Consider the following 18,255-nt stretch of genomic DNA (forward strand, 5'->3'; position numbering starts at 1 on the left):
CTGCTCCCTATTATGACCTTGGTCCCCTGTGGAGTCAGATTTCCCTGAGTTGAAATATACCTTTTTCAGGTCTTCCTCAGATGCATCTTTGAGTCAGCTTGAGTCTTTCCATTGGATTTATCCCCCTTTGGAACTCTTTTCCCCAGTTTTGAGTCGTGACTTGCTCACGCAGTTTCAGTCTTTACTCCCCAGTAGGGTCTCTGCTCCGTGGATTGAATTATCCATGAGAGTCGTCTATTTTCGCTTAGTCTTTCCATTGGATTGGTCCCTTTGGAAATCTGCTTCCCAGTTTCAAGTCGTGTCCAGCTCACGCATTCTTTCTTATCCCCACAAGAGTCCCGTTAGAGTCTCTATCCCCACAGAGTTTATTTTGCATACATACATTTGCATCATGAGGTCTCTCAGGGACCGAAATTTGTCTCTTTGTTATTATTTAAGCCCATTATATCTCGTCGAGACGAAGATTTTAACCTTCATTTCTCCGGCTAGAATGACCTTAAATAGGGGCATCTGTAAGACCCCAATTTTGTCCCTAAGATCCCTCATGGCATCATATCATTGCATTGCATAGCCTCAAGAATCATTGAGCATCTTGGCTTCCTTTCCCTTTGGGTGGGACCTCCTTGTGAGTGGTTTGAGATCACCAGGCATGCTTGAATTGTATATCATTGCTTTTCTTGTTTTAATCACTAACCAAAAGCACAAAAATATTGTCAATAACATTTCTTTTGCAGTTGTAGCTCAAGCAATCACAGGTCAAGCACTTCAAGAACACCCTTTGTACAAGAGCTGAGATATTTTCCTTGGTATAAGGAACACATGATCATTACAAAGAGCTTACATGAGCTGAGATATTTTCCTTGGTATAAGACATTAACTCATTGGCCAAAATAAAAAAGAAATGGGATGAAGATGAAATGGATGGAAAGAGAATTCAAGCATCAAACTCAATTGATCAAAATGTGAACCAAGTCATTATCAATCAATGCCAAGAAGAAGAGGAATGAAGATTACAAGTCAACAAGTCAAACATATTTTTTTGGTAATCTTTGAATTAAAAATAAATGTAAAATAAAATATAAAAAATAAGGTCAAACCTCAAATTTAATTCAAATCAACTTCAACAAGTCCAATTAAATTCTCATAGGTCTAACATGGTCAAACAAACTTTGACAAATTTTCTCAACAATTTTTGAAATCAGAAACTATTTAAAAACAATGAAAAATAACACAATATGAATTAAAATCTCAAATAAATCTCAAATCAAATAAGAAATTGGTGAGACTATTTTTCATTGACTTATCATCATCCATAGGTGTTAGGAAAATATTTTTGGATTTTTCAAATATCAAAAAGTATTTTAAAATGAATTGAAACTAATAAAAACCAATTAATTCACAAAAAGTATTAAATGAAGTTACAAAAATAATTAAAAATCAAAATATGAAACTAGATTTTTCAAGAAAAGTTTTGGCATTGGTCTCATATTTTTGTGACTTCAAATAAAATATTTATGAATTTTTGAAAATAAAAGAAATTAACTGAAACTAAAAGAAAATAAAGAAAATAGGAAAATCCAGCGCCATCAGATCAATTCATTAATTGACGTGGCAAGGATCTCATGGCTCAGAGGCGCGGTCACATGGTGATCCCTGGTCAAACGCGCTACACTTTGCATTAAAATGAGTCAACATATGCAATGGCCAAGATTAAAACGTTTCAGCATGATCCAAAGGCTGGGAGGCTACCACGTGGGGATGGTGGAGGAAACCACCATCTTCTCCGGCGATCCAACAAGATTCGGCCACCACGCGCAGGAAATTAAATGGCAATGAAAATAAAAAAAGAGGACATCAAAATGAAGTTGAGGTGATGTACATCACCCCTGTAACCATGGATCATCCTCACAGTTCCTATTTAGAGAGAAACATGAGCTTGAAGATCATGGTGCATGAACTGAAATGGCACGATTTGCAAAATCAAGACCACCACTGGCCTGCCTCAAGCATGAGGACTTCAGAAAACAGCATAAATCAAAGGAACTCACATTGTATTCCAAGATCTAAATCAAAAAAGTTTGAGGTTCTACCTCTAAAATGAAGTTTCAAACAGCAAGAATTCTCCAAGCTCTTGATCTACTTTTGTCTTGGAAGTGTGATGGTGATGCTAGGTTAAGGAATTGAGCTTTGAAGATCAACTAATGATGTTGAAATTCAAGCTTGAAAGAGAAATATAAAACTGAAAATTCCTTTAGTGAGGGTTTGGATTTCAATTCAGCAGCAATTCAGATCTCCACTTGGTTGCCATTTGAATGAGAATGCACACTTGTTTATAGCTGGAATATGATGAGAAGCATGGTTCCCTCGTGTGCATGGAATTTGAATCCTCCTTGAATGGGCCTGTACAGGCGCATGTAAGGCCCAATGATGGGTGCAAATCCTTGTTGATACCATCTGAAAGTGAACTAGACGTGCAATTGGAGTGGCATTAGCTTGCACATGAAGTTTTAATGTGAAATGCAAAAATGAACCTAAATAGAGAGCGCTTCGAAACTCCCCCATGGAAAGTCCAACAAATTAACGTGAGTAATGGTTGGAAAGCTCTTGAAATAAGGAACAAAAGTCATGTTGGGAAAAAGTTAATTTGGAGTTTGGAACTTAATGAAAACTGGCTGTGAAGGTTTGGGTAAAAAACATGTTCAAGTCACCTTTGAAAATTTTCACCAAAAGCAAGCATCTTCAAGCCCTTCTGTTTCAATGATGCAAGCTTCAAATGGAAACACCTCCAACATCAAAGTTGTATACCTTTTCAGGATAATCAATTTGGACTTAAAGTTTGCATCATTTGGATTTTTCATGAGAAAATTATGGGTACTTGAAATTGGACATTTTTCAAATTCAATGACTTAGGTCCAAAGTGACCTATAATGTTTTGTATTATCACATGTATTTATTTTAGGATTATGAACTTTTGTCAAACATAACATTTGAATTATACATCTTACACTTTCCAATAAATTTGGTCTCACCTCAAAATAATAAAAAATAAGGAAGTTAGGTCCTTGGGAAGTTGACCTAAAATTAGGGTTTCAGTCAAAATGACCTATAATATTTTGAAATGAATGATGATTTTACAAGTTTCAAATGGATCTTTGATGAACATTAAAGTTGTTCATATGGTTCTTAAGAACATTTTGTCTCTTGGGGTCATCTTCATTTTACAAACACATCAAAAGTTGTATCTCAGTGATCCTCAGTTTAGTCAGATGACTTGACTGGTCAACTTCTCAAGGCCTAACTTCAAATCTTGAGGAATGAATGATTGAGGATCCTCAAATAGGCTCATATATGCATAAAATAATTAATGAAAGAACTTCCCTTGATTAAATTTGATCATAGGTTGAGGTTGCTTCATGAGCAAGGCACAGTCAAAGCACAGTTGAATTAGGGTTTCCTTGGGAAACAAACCTCAAGCTCTTTGGGTTATCTTGATCAAATTGGAAAATTGAGACACTTGGGTGACATAAATGATGAGTGAGAGTTTTGTGGACCATTGTCATGCTTTTTATCATCTTCATCTAGCCATTTCATTGAGCTTAGGAGCCTCCGAGGAGCATGGGAGTACATGATCACTTGAGCTTCAAAACAAAAAGAGTTAGTGACATATTTTTGTGCTTTTGGTTAGTAATCAAAAATAAGAAAAGCAATAATATACAATACAAGCATGCTTGGTGGTCTCAAACCACTCACACAAATCCCAACCCTAGGGTTAAGGAGCCAAATATGTTATGATCCTTGAGGCAATGCAATGAGCAATGATATGATTCCATGAGGGATCTTAGGGTCAAAACTAGGGTCTTACAGATAGCAGTTTATTTTCACTTTTTCAACTTTGTTTACAGCAGTAGCGCTTATTTACTATTTTGTGGTAATTGTGTTCATTAGATATGGTGTACCCCAATGTTTTCCCAAATAAGTTGTGTCTCCGAATGTCAAAGGTGTTGTTGTGAAGGCGGTAGATATTGGCAACCAATTTAAAAATGAGTAGGAGTTTGAAGCTCGTGATCACATGCTTCTATGGATTTGCATGGAAGGCTCCAAACTGAGATTTAGTGTAGTTATCAGAAGGTCTGATAATGGTTTAGATATAAGATGTACTTTTGTTAAAATGACATGCGAAAAAAGAGGGAAAAATAGACCTCATCTCCGTAATTATAAACGAGACGACACCAGTTCAAGAAAATTCGAGTGTCCCTTTAAGGTGTGTGGTTATATGTTGACAAACAATAATTGGATATGTAATGTGATATGTGGTTTGCATAACCATGATTTGTGTGAAAAGTTAGTCGGTCATCCAACTACATGTCGCCTCATGCCAAAAGAGAAGGAATGTGTTGCTGACATGACTTTGAATTTGGTTCAACTGAAAAATATAATTGCAACTTTGAAACGTAAAAGACCCGAAAATATCTCAAATATGAAGCAAGTGTACAATATTCGACACTAAACTAACAAGCCGCATAGGGGGTATGGCACTGAAATGCAAAAACACTTGAAATTGTTGGATGATGACAATTATATGTCTAGTTACTGAATGTACGAGGATGAAGTTATCGTTAGAGATATATTTCGGACTCATCCTAATTTCATAAAGTTGTTCAACATGTTTCCTACTATGCTCATACTTGATTTAACTTACAATACCAACAAGTATATACTTCCATTATTAGAGATGGTTGGTGTTACCTCAACTGAGAAGACCTATGTAAGACCCCAATTTTGTCCCTAAGATCCCTCATGGCATCATATCATAATGCATAGCCTCAAGGATCATTGAGCATCTTGGCTTCCTTTCCCTTTGGGTGGGACCTCCTTGTGAGTGGTTTGAGATCACCAGGCATGCTTGAATTGTATATCATTGCTTTTCTTGTTTTAATCACTAACCAAAAGCACAAAAATATTGTCAATAACATTTGTTTTGTAGTTGTAGCTCAAGCAATCACAGGTCAAGCACTTCAAGAGCACCCTTTGTACAAGAGCTGAGATATTTTCCTTGGTATAAGGACCACATGATCATTACAAAGAGCTTACATGAGCTAGGGTTCCATTTTGAAGCAAATTTCCTCAAGTGATAAAGGCTCAATTCATCAAAGCATGTCAAGGTCATCTGAGGACCAAATAATCAACTGTGAAGTCAACTGAGGGCTATGAGTTGGGGAAATGATTTGAGACACCTCATTCATGTTCAAACAAGGCCTATTTGTCATTTCAAACATCTATCTTGAAGATTTTGAAGTCATGGCAAAAGTTTCCAAAAATGGAAAGTGACCTGTAATTTCAAGTTTCCAAAAATGGCAAGTTTCTGGTCCATATTCAACTTGACTTTTCAACATCAAAGAAGCTTCAAATGGATTTTTGGTGAACATGAAAGTTGAAGATCTTTCTCTCCCCTTTTCAAAAAGTCCTATTTCATGATCATATGATGATTGGTTGAGAAGTTATGGCCAAATGATCACAAAGTATACATGGAAGTTCAAAGTGACATAACTTTTGATACAAAACTCCAAATTGGTCCATTCTTTTTGCAAAATGCTCTTCATGACCAATACTTTTCAAATGAACGATTGCCATGCATGTGAGAAGCTTGTATGCTCACTATTTCATTCATGACCATTTTGGAGGGAAATTCTACGATTCAAATTTGGTTCAAGATTCAAGCAAATTATCAATTCCATGTTGTTTATTGGTTGATTTTAAGTGGATTTGAAGCTCAGCATGGCACTGTTCACGTGTAGCATGGCCACATAAGCTCACATTTGCATTTTTTGCATTTGACCTCATATCTCTCTAATCATGTTTAGCCAATGCTTAATTTTGATTTCAGCATGATTAGCACATCATATAAATAGCAAACCCTAACTGCATTTGTGGAGAGAACAGAATTCAGATCTGAAAATCTCAAATTCCCTCCAAATTCTCTCTCTTCGAAATTCAAATTTCTTCACACAAACCTTCAATCTCTTTGCATATTCATGATCCTTGTGTAATTCTGAGCAAGATTCATCATCTGGATTGGACAATTCAGCAAGATTTCGTGGAGATTCAAGTGCATCACATGTTAATGGATTTCGGAAATTGAGCTGGATCTAGGTGATTTCAACTGTTAATTCTTGCACAAAGCTTCAAGACATAAGCATAGGAGAAGATCTGGAGATTCTGAAAGCTTGAGGACACGATTTCAGCAAACTCCATCTCAAGTAAGTCAAAATTTCATCACCTCTTTTTGCCAATTTCTTGATATGATTGTGTAGATCCTGTAGCCTGGAGCATGCTGATAGGTTTAGTTTTGAAAATGGATGAATATTGAACATGTATGATGAACTTTCTGTTTTGTTGTTGAAAATGTTTTTGCTCGATCCATAAAACCTAGCCTGAATTAAGATGAATTGATCATGGATTTGGATTGTATGATGAAAGATCTTTCGAATGGTATATTATTTGTCCAATTCTGGAAAAAAAATGTTGAAGCTCCGCCGGAGACGGCCGGAGAAGACGGTTGTTTCCGTCGTCTGCAACTGGCTAGGGTTTTGCTTACCTGGATCCACGTTTCATTGGCTTGTGTATGTTTGACTATGCTGCGTGTGCATTGACTTGATGATTGTGCTGCCACGCATTTTAATGAAATGATGCGTTTCATTTGTTGCTTGTTGTTGATTATGCTGCATGCGTGTGTATTCCATTGGTTACCATTTGTTTGACTGTGCCATGTGTTTGTTTGACTGCTGAATATGCTTGCCACGCGTTTTAATGAAGCTGTGCGTTTCAGTGTTTAAATGTGGACCATTAGATTGCTTTGCGCGCGTGATCATGTGGCTAGGATTTATTCTGAGTTTAATTCAAACATTATTCTCCCTCCATTTCTTTTATTATGTCAATATTATTTTGTTCATTTGAAAAATCCATAAAAAATAGTAGAATGCTCCAATTTGACTCCAATTTCTTTTCATAATCTTGTTTTAATGTCTAGTTTCTTATAGGATTTATTTCATGATTTGTTTGTTTCTGGATTTTTATTTTGGAATTTTTGATTGAACCTTATGCCAAATTGATATGCTATGTTCAATGCTTTGTGAAATGCTATGTGTTGATCCAATTGATCTGAATTTTTGCATGCTTAATCTTAATTCATGATATGAATTTTTTAGCACTGGTTTGGATTTTTTTCTCATTTGTATTCATTGTTTTTGGCACATGAAGATGTATGTGACAATTTGTGTCACATTTTTTGGCATTCAATTTGTGCATTTTTTTTCACCTATCATTTGAGCTCTTTTGGATTTGATTTTTTGCATGATGATTGTTCATAACATGAGTAGCTTGCATAAAAAATTTCATAGCCTTTGCATGCTTTTCTGTTTTGATTTGGATTTTCTAATTTGGATGTCCATTTTGTGCATATTTGCTTGCCTTTGCTTTACATTGATCATTTGAGCTACTTGCCTTGTGAATTGATGTTGGTCCTTTTGAGGACATCTTATGACATGTTTGAACTTGCTTTGTGCAAAAGATTGACTTCTGTTTTGATCATTTGGTTTGGTTTTGAACCTAGTCTTTGTACTAGTGTTTTGTATATGAACTAACCTTGACTTGTATTTCAGGTTTGGACACTTAGCATTAATGGTTGAGTTGCTCACCTTTTGAGATGCAAATTGGATTGTGTTCTGACTTCTTTGTGTTTTGTAGGGATTTGAATTGATGAGTTGAGCTCATTGCTTCATTTGATTACTTGACCATTGTACATTGAATTGTGTACAGTTGAATGGTTTCACTGTTTGTTTTCTGATTGGTTGTCTGAGATATTAATTGTTTAGCTTTTGTACAGGTACATTAGTTGCTTGCTTTTAGCTCTTGCTTGAGCTTTGGATTGTGGTTGATACACCACTTAGGTAGCTATTCTCTTACTTCATGTAGTCTGGAAGTCCTGTCACCTTTTTGACAGCATTTGGCTGGAAGTCCTCCTTAAGAGGCTCTGTTTGTGATTGTTTACAAATTGTGCCAAAGACCTGTAAATGAGGCATGTGTTACTTGTTAAGTCCTCCTAAGTGAAGAGGAAATTGACGGATAAAAGGGATTAGCAATCAATCCCCCGTTATTTAGTGAGTCGTTCATTATGCTCGCACTACGTGCTGATGCTTTTGAACAAATACCCAAGATCATTTGTTTAGTGTCTGTCAAGTGGAATAGGATCCCTCTTTCTGGATCCCCATGCTTTCTTTGTCATAAGCTCACCCAGGCCAGGGTTAAGAGCATGAGGTCTCATCCTCATTTCCATATTTTAATCAGCTTCACCCTAACTCTCAATGTTAGTGGTTAAGAGCTACAAATCACCCTTGTACAGTTTGGCTTGTTTGTCGAGGTTGATATGACCCCTCTTGACTAAAGCCCACCTATTTGATTGAGCATCTTGTGTGTATATAGAGTGTGATGCATTGTTTGCTTGATTGCTTGGCATGTGTTTGCTTTTGATGCTTGTTTGTTTGTTAGGAGTTGGATGTAAGTCCATATATTGGCATTTTGTTTCCTGTTTGTGGTTGGAGTTGGATGTAAGTCCATATCTTGGCATTCTGTTTCCTGTTTGTTGTTTGGAGTTGGATGTAAGTCCATATATTGGCATTCTGTTTCCTGTTTGTGGTTGGAGTTGGATGTAAGTCCATTTATTGGCATTCTGTTTCCTTTTTTTGTAGATCCCTTATGGGACTTGTGTGCTTGCTTTTGCTTTGTGCTTATTCCAAAGGAACTTACTTGGATCATCTCTATGATCTCAAGAAAGGAACTCCTAATGTGGTTTCATTGCTTATCCCTCACCTTGTTCTCTCCATCCTAACCTAAACCAAAAAACCTTTGTGCAAACATTTGACTTGTTTTCAACATTAGAAACCTAAGCCTTATGCTTTTGATTTTCAAACTTTCTTTTCATAACACTCCTTTTGAATTGAATCTTTAAGTCAAATTTGACCGTTTTGTACATACTTCTAATTGGTTAATATAACCCACTCAAATGTGTTTCTTTGTGGTTCTATGTCCACTTCTTAATCAAATTTTTCATAACCTTTAGCTATTAGGTTTGAGTTATCTTTGTGGTAGATATAATACTCACCTATGTCCTTAGTGATGGACAATAAGCCTTCCATGCTTATTATAGGGTTAACCCCTCACTAGCATGTCGAAGCTATCCTCACATGGTGGACTTGTGGTTTTTCAGGTTGAGTTTTCTCCCTTTGATAACAAAAGACCTTAAGGCTTTTGGACCAATCAATCCACTCACTGTTTTGAAATCTTTTACCCGAACTACGAGGTTTTGATCCTAATCTTTTCATAAGAGGGTACGTAGGCAATGGGTTTATCCATCCAAACATAAAATGTAAATAAACTTGTATATTCTTTTCTCATCTCTTCAATCATGTTTGCACAAAATATTTTCATAAATAATAACCTTTTGCAACAAGCGTGAAAAGGTCTCCCTAGGAGTACCTATGATGCTTTGGGTGACTAACACCTTCCCATTGCATAACCAACCCCCTTACCCAGATCTCTGGCCTTCTTTTACTAGTTTTGTTTGTAAAACTTTTAGGTTTTTGTTCGCTTTCTAACCTTTCCTTTGGATAAATAGAAGTGCGGTGGCGACTCGACTTTGTATGATTTTGATCGGAAAAATAGCAAGTGTACTATTTTTACCGATGTAGTAATAAGGACTTTTATTTCCAAGTATCTATCTCAAGGATTGCATAGGAAATACTTATTTTAATTTGATTCTATCAGAACAAAAAGATAATGGTTTGGTTGTTTTGGAATTTAGAATAGTAAACGCAAAAATAGTAAAAATAATTGATTAAGATAAAAGATGCTAGGGTGAGTGGTTGAGTTAACCGGTTATGAATCCAGTCAAGATTTCTTTAATACATATGAAACATTCAATCACCTAACCTCAGAATGTTCTTACTTAAGTCCTTAAGGAAGAAACTATTAAACTACCAATTCTTACTCAAATGTCCATTCAATTAATCATTGGTTTTAATCATACAAAATATCAAGGTTTACGGTGATTTACGAAAGTTACTAGTCCTAGATGATGCATTCATAAACCCAATTGTGTGAGAACCCTAACCATCACAATCCTGTTATTGAAAGTCATAGATCAATTTGTATTTGTCCGATACAAAAGCATAATAACATCACACAATTGAATTGAAATACGTAACATAGTAATCAAGAAATCATTTGTTCAAATTCATAACATGCGATAACATCAGGACCACCCCCCTAGCATCAGGGGGTTTAGCCTCTCATAGTACTTAAAGAACTCATAATGTAAAGATTAGACATTACAAAGAATTAGGAGATTTTAATCTTCAATGGTTGATGCCCTTGAATCTCGCCGTCTTCAAATCCTTCGTATTCGCTATCTTCTCCAATGCAATGTTTTCTTTCGTCCGTCAAAAAGTGCCTTCTTCTTTCTCTTCCAAGCCTTCTTATAGCTTCAGATGAATCCCTTCCAAGCAAAAGGTCCAAACTACCCCTAATGAGCAGAATCGATTCACAAAGCAAAAAGTAGGGTTTCCAAGCTGCATCCAATCAACACGGCCGTGTGTCACGACACGGGTGGCCGTGTTGTTCTCCATAATTAATTATTTTCAACACAAGCTACAGTGGCAACAACACGAGCCGTGTTCCTCCACACGGGTGCCCATGTTAATGCACTGTTTTAAACAACACGGCCGTGTGTCACCACACGGGTGCCCGTGTTGTTCTCTGTTTTTCTCCTCTCATTTTTCTCTGCTTGATCAACAACACGGGCAGTGTTGTGGCACACGGGTGCCTGTGTTGACCTGCTGTTTCTTCATATTTTTGCCTTTCTGAGTATCCATAGCTTCACCATTATTGCTTTTAAACATGTGCAATGGCTTGTAACAATGACACTACCAAACGAAGCATAAACGAGATCTTTTTGATATAAACTTGTAATCGAATGCAATGCGATACCAAACCCACAAAACATGATAAATGACTCCGAAGAAACTAAAAACAAACATAAATCTTGCCAAAGTGATGAAAATACGTCGGATTAACGGTGGGAATTCACTGGAAATGGTGACCGATCACAACCCCAAACTTGTCTCATTGCTTGTCCTCAAGTGATGTATTGAGGCCAAACAAAGGTCACCCCCGAATTCATTTTCCACAATGCAACCTAGTCTTTCACCATTTGTGTTCTTCCTTTCCAATCGAGTTTCAGGTCTCTCCAATTCAGGCAGTTTACCACATTTTCACATTAGAAACCTCTTCACCTGCAAGCTTTTCACACACTCACAATATCTCTCAGGGTTAGGTGTGTACACTCACAACACAATATGCAATACCAACTCTTAACTTTGAATACATTCTAATGTCACTACCACAGCAGATTCCACACACTTTTAGAGGTCTTTTTGGGTTGTAACGGGGCTTGGGTACGGTGGGATAAACAAAAAAATTGGATAATAAAGGGTTTTGAACTCGGTAGTCATGTTGTGTGATTTTTCTTTCTCTTTTTCTCGTGCATCATGTATACTCTGGGGGTTAATTTCACTCTATTGACTCTTTTTCTACTCAAATTTTCTGAGCATTTTATATGTGTTAGAGTCTTAAGTCTCGGCAAGTGCATTTTTCTCTTTTGTTTTTTCATTTCTCTTTTTTTTTCTCTTTTTTTTAAAAGAAAATACATACTATTTTTCTTTTTGTATGATCTCTTATTATTCACTTGCCTTCTCTTTCAAGATTTCCACCCCAAACTTAGTTTTATTGCACATCTTGCAATTCACACAATCATACCGAGTTATGAAACAAAAGGAAATGAATGATTAAAAGTTAACAGGGGGTTTATGATGAATAATGCTTAAAAGTTAACATGGGGTTTACGATGAATAAAATGGCTAAGGCTCAACGGGGTTTACGAAGGGAAACATACAGATAGGGATGGTTAGAAAGGCCCTGGCTAAACAAACAACTTGCCTCAGTGTGTGTTGTCATGCTGTGACGTGTCAACAGGACATACGCAAAATCAGAGTGATAAAGTCATACCTGGCTGAACTCTCATGTTGATATTTCGTGTTTGGCTTTTTGTGATCTCACCGTGTTGGTTAGCTTGCAAGCTCTGAAGTCTCCTCGTGTTATGTGGTTCTTTTCTGACTTGGTCTTTCCATACCGCTCTCTTGGTCCTGTGTCCCCAAATTGTGTCTGACTTCTTTTCTCAAGGTTGCATCAACTTCCGGGGTGCCTTATCAGCCTAAGTTTGAGGGGTGTCATTCATCCACTACCATTGATCCCGGGCTCGTCCAACCGTTTCTTATCACTCTGTACATACAGTAGGTCCAAAAGAACAGCAAACAAACAAACAAACAAACATACTAATATAATGATAACATAACAAAAACAAAAAAAATTGAAAGAAAATAAAACATGAAAGGAGAAACCCCCCCCCCCCCCACACTTGAACTAAACATTGACCTCAATGTTTAAATTCAAACACGAAGGGGACTTACAGTGATCACTGTTGCGGAGGAGGCGGGGGATCGTGTGGGAAATGCAACATCAGACGTTGCATCATGGCCTGCATGTCATCCATCATTGTCCCTTGCCGGAACAGTTCCACACTCTGTCTATCTAATTCCGCACCTTGTCTATTCTGCTTGGTGCGGAGAGTTCCCATCTCCGTCTGGATCCAACCCCACTGGTCCTGAGACATAAAAGAGGAGCCTTCACCATGTAGGCTCGAATCACGTGGGGGTGGAATACCGTGGGTAGCTGGCGTCTCATCTTCTTCCATGTCCTCACCTGAAAGGTCATGGTCAAACTGCGCATCTTCCCCTACAACTTGGGCTGAACCTATGTACAACCAGTTAGCAGCATTGGCAATGCTAATGGACCCAGGTGCTGGTAGTGCGAGCACTTCCATATTGTGAATCATCAAAGCGTAATGAGTCGGCCTGATGGCAATCATTTGTTGATTGACTAGCGTGTGCATGTCAATCTTATTCTTGCCCATTACTGCAGTCTCTTCCATCAAGAGTTGATCATACCCGAAGTGGCCCGCAATCTGCGTGATCATACCACCTACAGAAATATCCCCAGTAGTTGCATGGCCAACCTGTTTCAAATGATTGGCGGTGAAAGCTGCTGCATTGATTCGCTCATTGTGGGCCATGCAATACAGAAAAAATAACTCTCTCTTAGCCGCAACCCCGGTACTATCACCCCGTCCGAACAAGGTGTATGCTAACCCTTTTTGTGCATACCTGAAGCACGGGTTATGAATTCCAGAAGCTTTTCCCGAGCTAGGGTTATATCCAGTTTTACCTGTAATAGCTTGCCAGAAATCAATAGTAGAAAAAGTGTCCGGAGGGGTTCCGGATCCAGATACCGGGAGTCTCAGGATACTCCCAAGTTCCTCCACAGATAATTTGTGATCTTCATCAAACAAGCGGAAAATAATTTTCCCATAAAATTCCATTTCCGAACCTGTCCACCTTCTCCTCATCTTGAACTCAACCGTACTCAAGAATTTCAAGGGTAATTTGAGCGAAGGTCGGTGCTTCTAATTGCATGTATTCCAACATACCGATGTTGTGGAACATGCGGTGCACCTCTTCTTTCAAACCTAACTCATCTAGGGTAGCATCACACATATATCGGGTCGGAATAAGCTTACGTTTAGCTAGAATCACATACCTCTCTTGATGATTCGGTTGGTCAAACAAAATGCCATGAGGATTTGTAGAGCGTCTAACCCGTTGCTTTGGTCGAGAAGACGTGGCTACCTCCTTCTCCTTTGGGGGCATAATGGTACCTGAAAAAAAAAATCTCAAAATCCAAAGAATAGGTTACGGAAAACTGCAACCGTCACTGTGTAGAGGACGGCGAGAGGAACAATTTTTGTGAAGGTGAGATGAGGTTAAAATGAGTGGAGCTATGAGAAAAGTGAAGCTTAATTTGATGGAGGCTAGGTTAACAATGGAGGAAGAGGGAGAGAGAGGTTTCCAAAATCAGAAAAAGTGAGAATGAGTGGCGGGGAAGAGATATAATAGAAAGTGGGGCCCAAAATTGAAAATACTCAAAATCACAAAATTTGAAAAATTGGTCCGTTACAAACAACACGGTCGTGTTCCTGCACACGGGCGCCCGTGTTAGTTCACTGTTTTAATTAACACGGTCGTGTGTCACCACACGGGCACCCGTGTTAATCCACTGTTTTAATTAACACGGTCGTGTGTCACCACAAGGGTGCCCATGTTAATCCACTGTTTTGATTAACACGGTCGTGTGTCACCATACGGGCGGCCGTGTGGATGCCCTGTTTTCATCAATTTTTGAATTCTGCAAAGCTTCTTAGGTCTGGCATCACTACGCCAAAAATGACTTTTAACAGCGCATCTTAGACAGCGCTTTTAAAAGAAAGCGCTGTCTAAGGTTAAAATTAAAATAAAACACGGAAAATGTTCCAAAAAAATAATGAAAGCGCTGTCTAAGGGGGGGTCTTAGACAGCGCTTTCTAAAAGCGCTGTCTAAGACCCCCCCTTAGACAGCGCTTTTAGAAAGCGCTTTTTAATATAGACCTTAGTCAGCGCTTTTGATAAAGCGCTGTCTAAAGTCTTTAAATTAAAAAAAAAATTAAAACCAAAAGCGCTGTCTAAAGTCTTTATTCCCTCCATGTCACGAAAAAAATGTTATTCCCTCCCAAATCCTAAAAAACCTACATTCTTCTCCCAAACCCTCAATCAGAGCTTGCTTCTCTTTCTCCCAAATCCACTCCCCCTTCTTCCAACCCTCAATCAGAGCTTGTTTATCCTGTGTGAAAGATTCTTCCCCTAAACCCCATTATATGTGCGAAAATGGGATCCGAAGCTATGGTTCCAGAATGGGCATCGGAGCCTTGCATAATGGGAATCGACGAAGCCGGAAGAGGTCCCGTTCTTGGTCCTATGGTCTATGGCTGTTTATACTGTCCTCTCTCCTACAAGAAAACCCTAGCTACTTTGAGTTTCGCCGGTACTTTCTCAATCAACTTCATTCTCTTTTTTTTCTGATTATTTTATAATCAATTAAATTGGCACCAATGATTGTTCAAACAGATTCTAAGACTCTGAAGGAAGAGAAGAGGGAGGAATTATTTGAAGCTTTGAAAGGCAACGATTCTATTGGATGGGTTGTTGATGTCATTGATCCAAAGGAACTCTCTGCTAAAATGCTCAAGAAGTAAATCTATAAACCCTAGTTAGTTAGCTTTTGATTTTGTTGTTTTTCTGTTCTGGTGAATTTCAAATTGTTGTTTCTTCCGTTTTGTAACTTTTTGTAACTCTAACAGGAATAAGATAAACTTGAATGAGATATCACATGACTCTGCTATGGGCCTCGTTGATAGGGTCCTCAAAATCGGAGTGCTTCTAACCGAGGTAAAATCGGCTACTGAAAGAGAAAATTGAGGCTTTTGTAACTTTTATTGTTAAAGTACTTGGGTAGTAATGTTAAGCAGATAATTGAATTATTAGAGATGTAATGTAATGTATGATTTGTGCTTTTCAGGTTTATATTGATACGGTCAGAGATCCAGGGAAATATGAGGTAAAAATGTCTAAAAATTTCCCATCTATCAAATTTGTGGTTGCTAAGAAAGCTGATAGTCTTTATCCTGTTGTCATCCTGTTGTCAGTGGTGCAAGTATAGCTGCAAAGGTATTTAACTCTCTTCTAAAACTACATCAGTATACTATAATGTTTTATTGTTTACTTAAAATCTTTAATCCAACCTTTCAGGTTACGAGGGACCGAGCTGTAAGAGATTGGGTGCTCGATGAGACTGCTGATAATATAAACAGGAACTTTGGTTCTGGATATCCTGCAGGTGAGAGTGTCATGAGTACGTCGCATATGATATTGAGTATTATATTGATTTACATTGTAATTATAATAAATATGGTTTTGTTTCTTTGTTAATGTAGATCCCGCAACCAAGTCTTGGCTAGAAAATCACAAACATTCTATCTTCGGTTTTCCAACATTGGTTCGGTTTAGTTGGGGAACTCGCAGCACTTATTTTAAAAGTGGTAAATAGAAGTTTTCTGCAAGGAGACAAAACAGGCAGACAAGAACTGTGATTCAAGGGATCTACATCCATCATTCATTTCGTTGTGGATTTCCTTAGCTTGAGCATGGACTCTAACATAATTTACTGTCAAATTTGTTCCTTTCAGCCCAAGGACCCGAAGCTTCAAGATTTTCTTCATGTCATGCAACCTCGCGCAAAGTCTAAGCTGTGGGAAAACGACACTTCAGTTGTATCCAATGATGGTAACAACCAAGCAGCATTGAATAAAGATACGGATGGTACATCAATTGCAAACCATCCTATCTTAAGCGACAGAAAAGTAGTTGGATTACCAAATAATCCCGATTCCGACAAGTCACGTGAGCTTATGACTGAATGAATGTTTCATATTGTTTTTCCTGCTCTGCCATACACGACCACGTACTTTCTCAAATTCTCTTATGGATCCATGTTTCATATTGTTTTTCCTGCTTTTCCATTTAGTATTTTTCTACAGAATGAATATCTTATGGTAGCTAATATTTTACGTTAGTATTATCTTTCAATTGATCTTAAATTTTTTTTATTTTTAATTGGTTTTATCATTTTATTGTTGCTCTGTTACAGGGAGGAGGAACTGGAAGAGCATTTCAGTCAGTTTGGCGGTGTTTCACAGGTTCATTTAGTTGTTGATAAGGAAACGAAACGATCCAAGGGAATAGCTTATATTCATTTCACAGTTCCAGATTTTGCAGCCAGGTAATAACAGCTAGATGGATAGAAATTGTTTTCTCACCTTCATTTATACCAACTATTGTTATATTGTAATTTATGCAAGTGTGTGAAAATGTTTATCAGGGCGTTGCAAGAGTCAGACAATTCAATCTTCCAGGGAAGATTATTACATGTTATGCCAGCTATACCAAGACGTTCAAACAATGAAGAGTAAGGAATAATGTTGCATCATGGAAGATGTTAAATTGGATTATCATGTATTGTCATTTTATGGTTTACATGTTGTAGGAACAATGTTTCCAAGGATCAAGGAACAAAAACTCTCAAACAACGAAGAGAAGAAGAGAGGAAAGCAGCTGAAGCTAGTGGAGATACCAGAGCATGGAATAGTCTGTTCATGCGCCCTGATACAGTATGTTTCTTTATTGATAGCAGGTTGCTTTTTCTCTTATTTATAGATGTAGGCATATTTTAATCATGTGTTGGTTGATGTTAATAGATTGTAGAAAATGTTGCTCGGAAATATGGTGTTAGTAAAAGTGATTTACTGGATCGAGAAGCTGATGATCTTGCTGTACGTATTGCTCTGGGAGAAACACAAGTGATTTCAGAAACAAAAAATGCATTTAAAAAAGCTGGAGTGAACGTGGAAGCTTTGGAGGAGCTTGCGAAGGGTAAAGTTGATGGCATTAAAAGAAGTAACCATGTAATTTTAGCCAAGAATTTGCCCTATGGTGCTACCGAAAATGAACTTGCAAACATGTTTGGGAAATTTGGTAGTTTGGATAAAATAATTCTCCCCTCCACCAAAACATTGGCCCTGGTATTTTTCCTCTCCTGGCCATGTTCATCATTATCATTATTATTATTATTATTATTATTATTATTGTTCAGGCTTTGAATTATTTGGGGATGGTATTTCAGGTTGTTTTCCTTGAAGCAGCAGAAGCTAAAGCTGCTTTTAGAGGTTTAGCTTACAAGCGTTACAAGTAAGATTTTTTTGTTTCTTTTGTTCACAAGTTCCATGCAGAATTGTTGACTGGTAGTAAGTAATATTTTATTACTCCGAAGGAATTTGGAGTGAGAACCCTGGCTCAGGAATATGGTGGTGGTGCTTTCACTGTTTCAGGAGATGTTGTCTTTTTTGCAAATTACAAGGATCAGAGATTATACAAACAATCCATCTCTTCTCTTGGTAAGCAAGCATCAGTTTTCACTCCCCAATACCCTTATTTTTGCGCACCTTTGATATGTGCATGTTTGGATTCATGGCGAGTTAAGCTGAATTACGGTGGCACTGGCACACAGACGATTTTAGCAAAAACTACCAACAAAATCACAGCGCCACCATGATTTTATCAAACTTACCGTCTTTCCAAAAATGCATGGTAGTTTTATTCTGCC

At 37.6% G+C, this 18,255-nt stretch overlaps 1 protein-coding gene and 1 pseudogene across 1 annotated transcript; both read left to right on the top strand.

Annotated features, from left to right (window-relative positions):
* Positions 1-14,800: 14,800 nt before the first annotated feature.
* LOC127128881 (ribonuclease H2 subunit A-like) lies at positions 14,801-16,279 on the top strand (annotated as a pseudogene).
* On the top strand, positions 16,241-17,871 carry LOC127129455 (uncharacterized). The gene is made up of 6 exons (XM_051058638.1): positions 16,241-16,491; positions 16,744-16,875; positions 16,975-17,061; positions 17,140-17,263; positions 17,351-17,674; positions 17,776-17,871. The coding sequence occupies exons 1-6, from the start codon at positions 16,241-16,243 to the stop codon at positions 17,842-17,844; spliced, it is 987 nt and encodes a 328-aa protein (XP_050914595.1). The 3' UTR covers positions 17,845-17,871.
* Positions 17,872-18,255: the final 384 nt, after the last annotated feature.

The sequence above is a fragment of the Lathyrus oleraceus genome, chromosome 3 (assembly GCF_024323335.1).
Source record: "Lathyrus oleraceus cultivar Zhongwan6 chromosome 3, CAAS_Psat_ZW6_1.0, whole genome shotgun sequence".
NCBI lineage: Eukaryota > Viridiplantae > Streptophyta > Magnoliopsida > Fabales > Fabaceae > Lathyrus > Lathyrus oleraceus.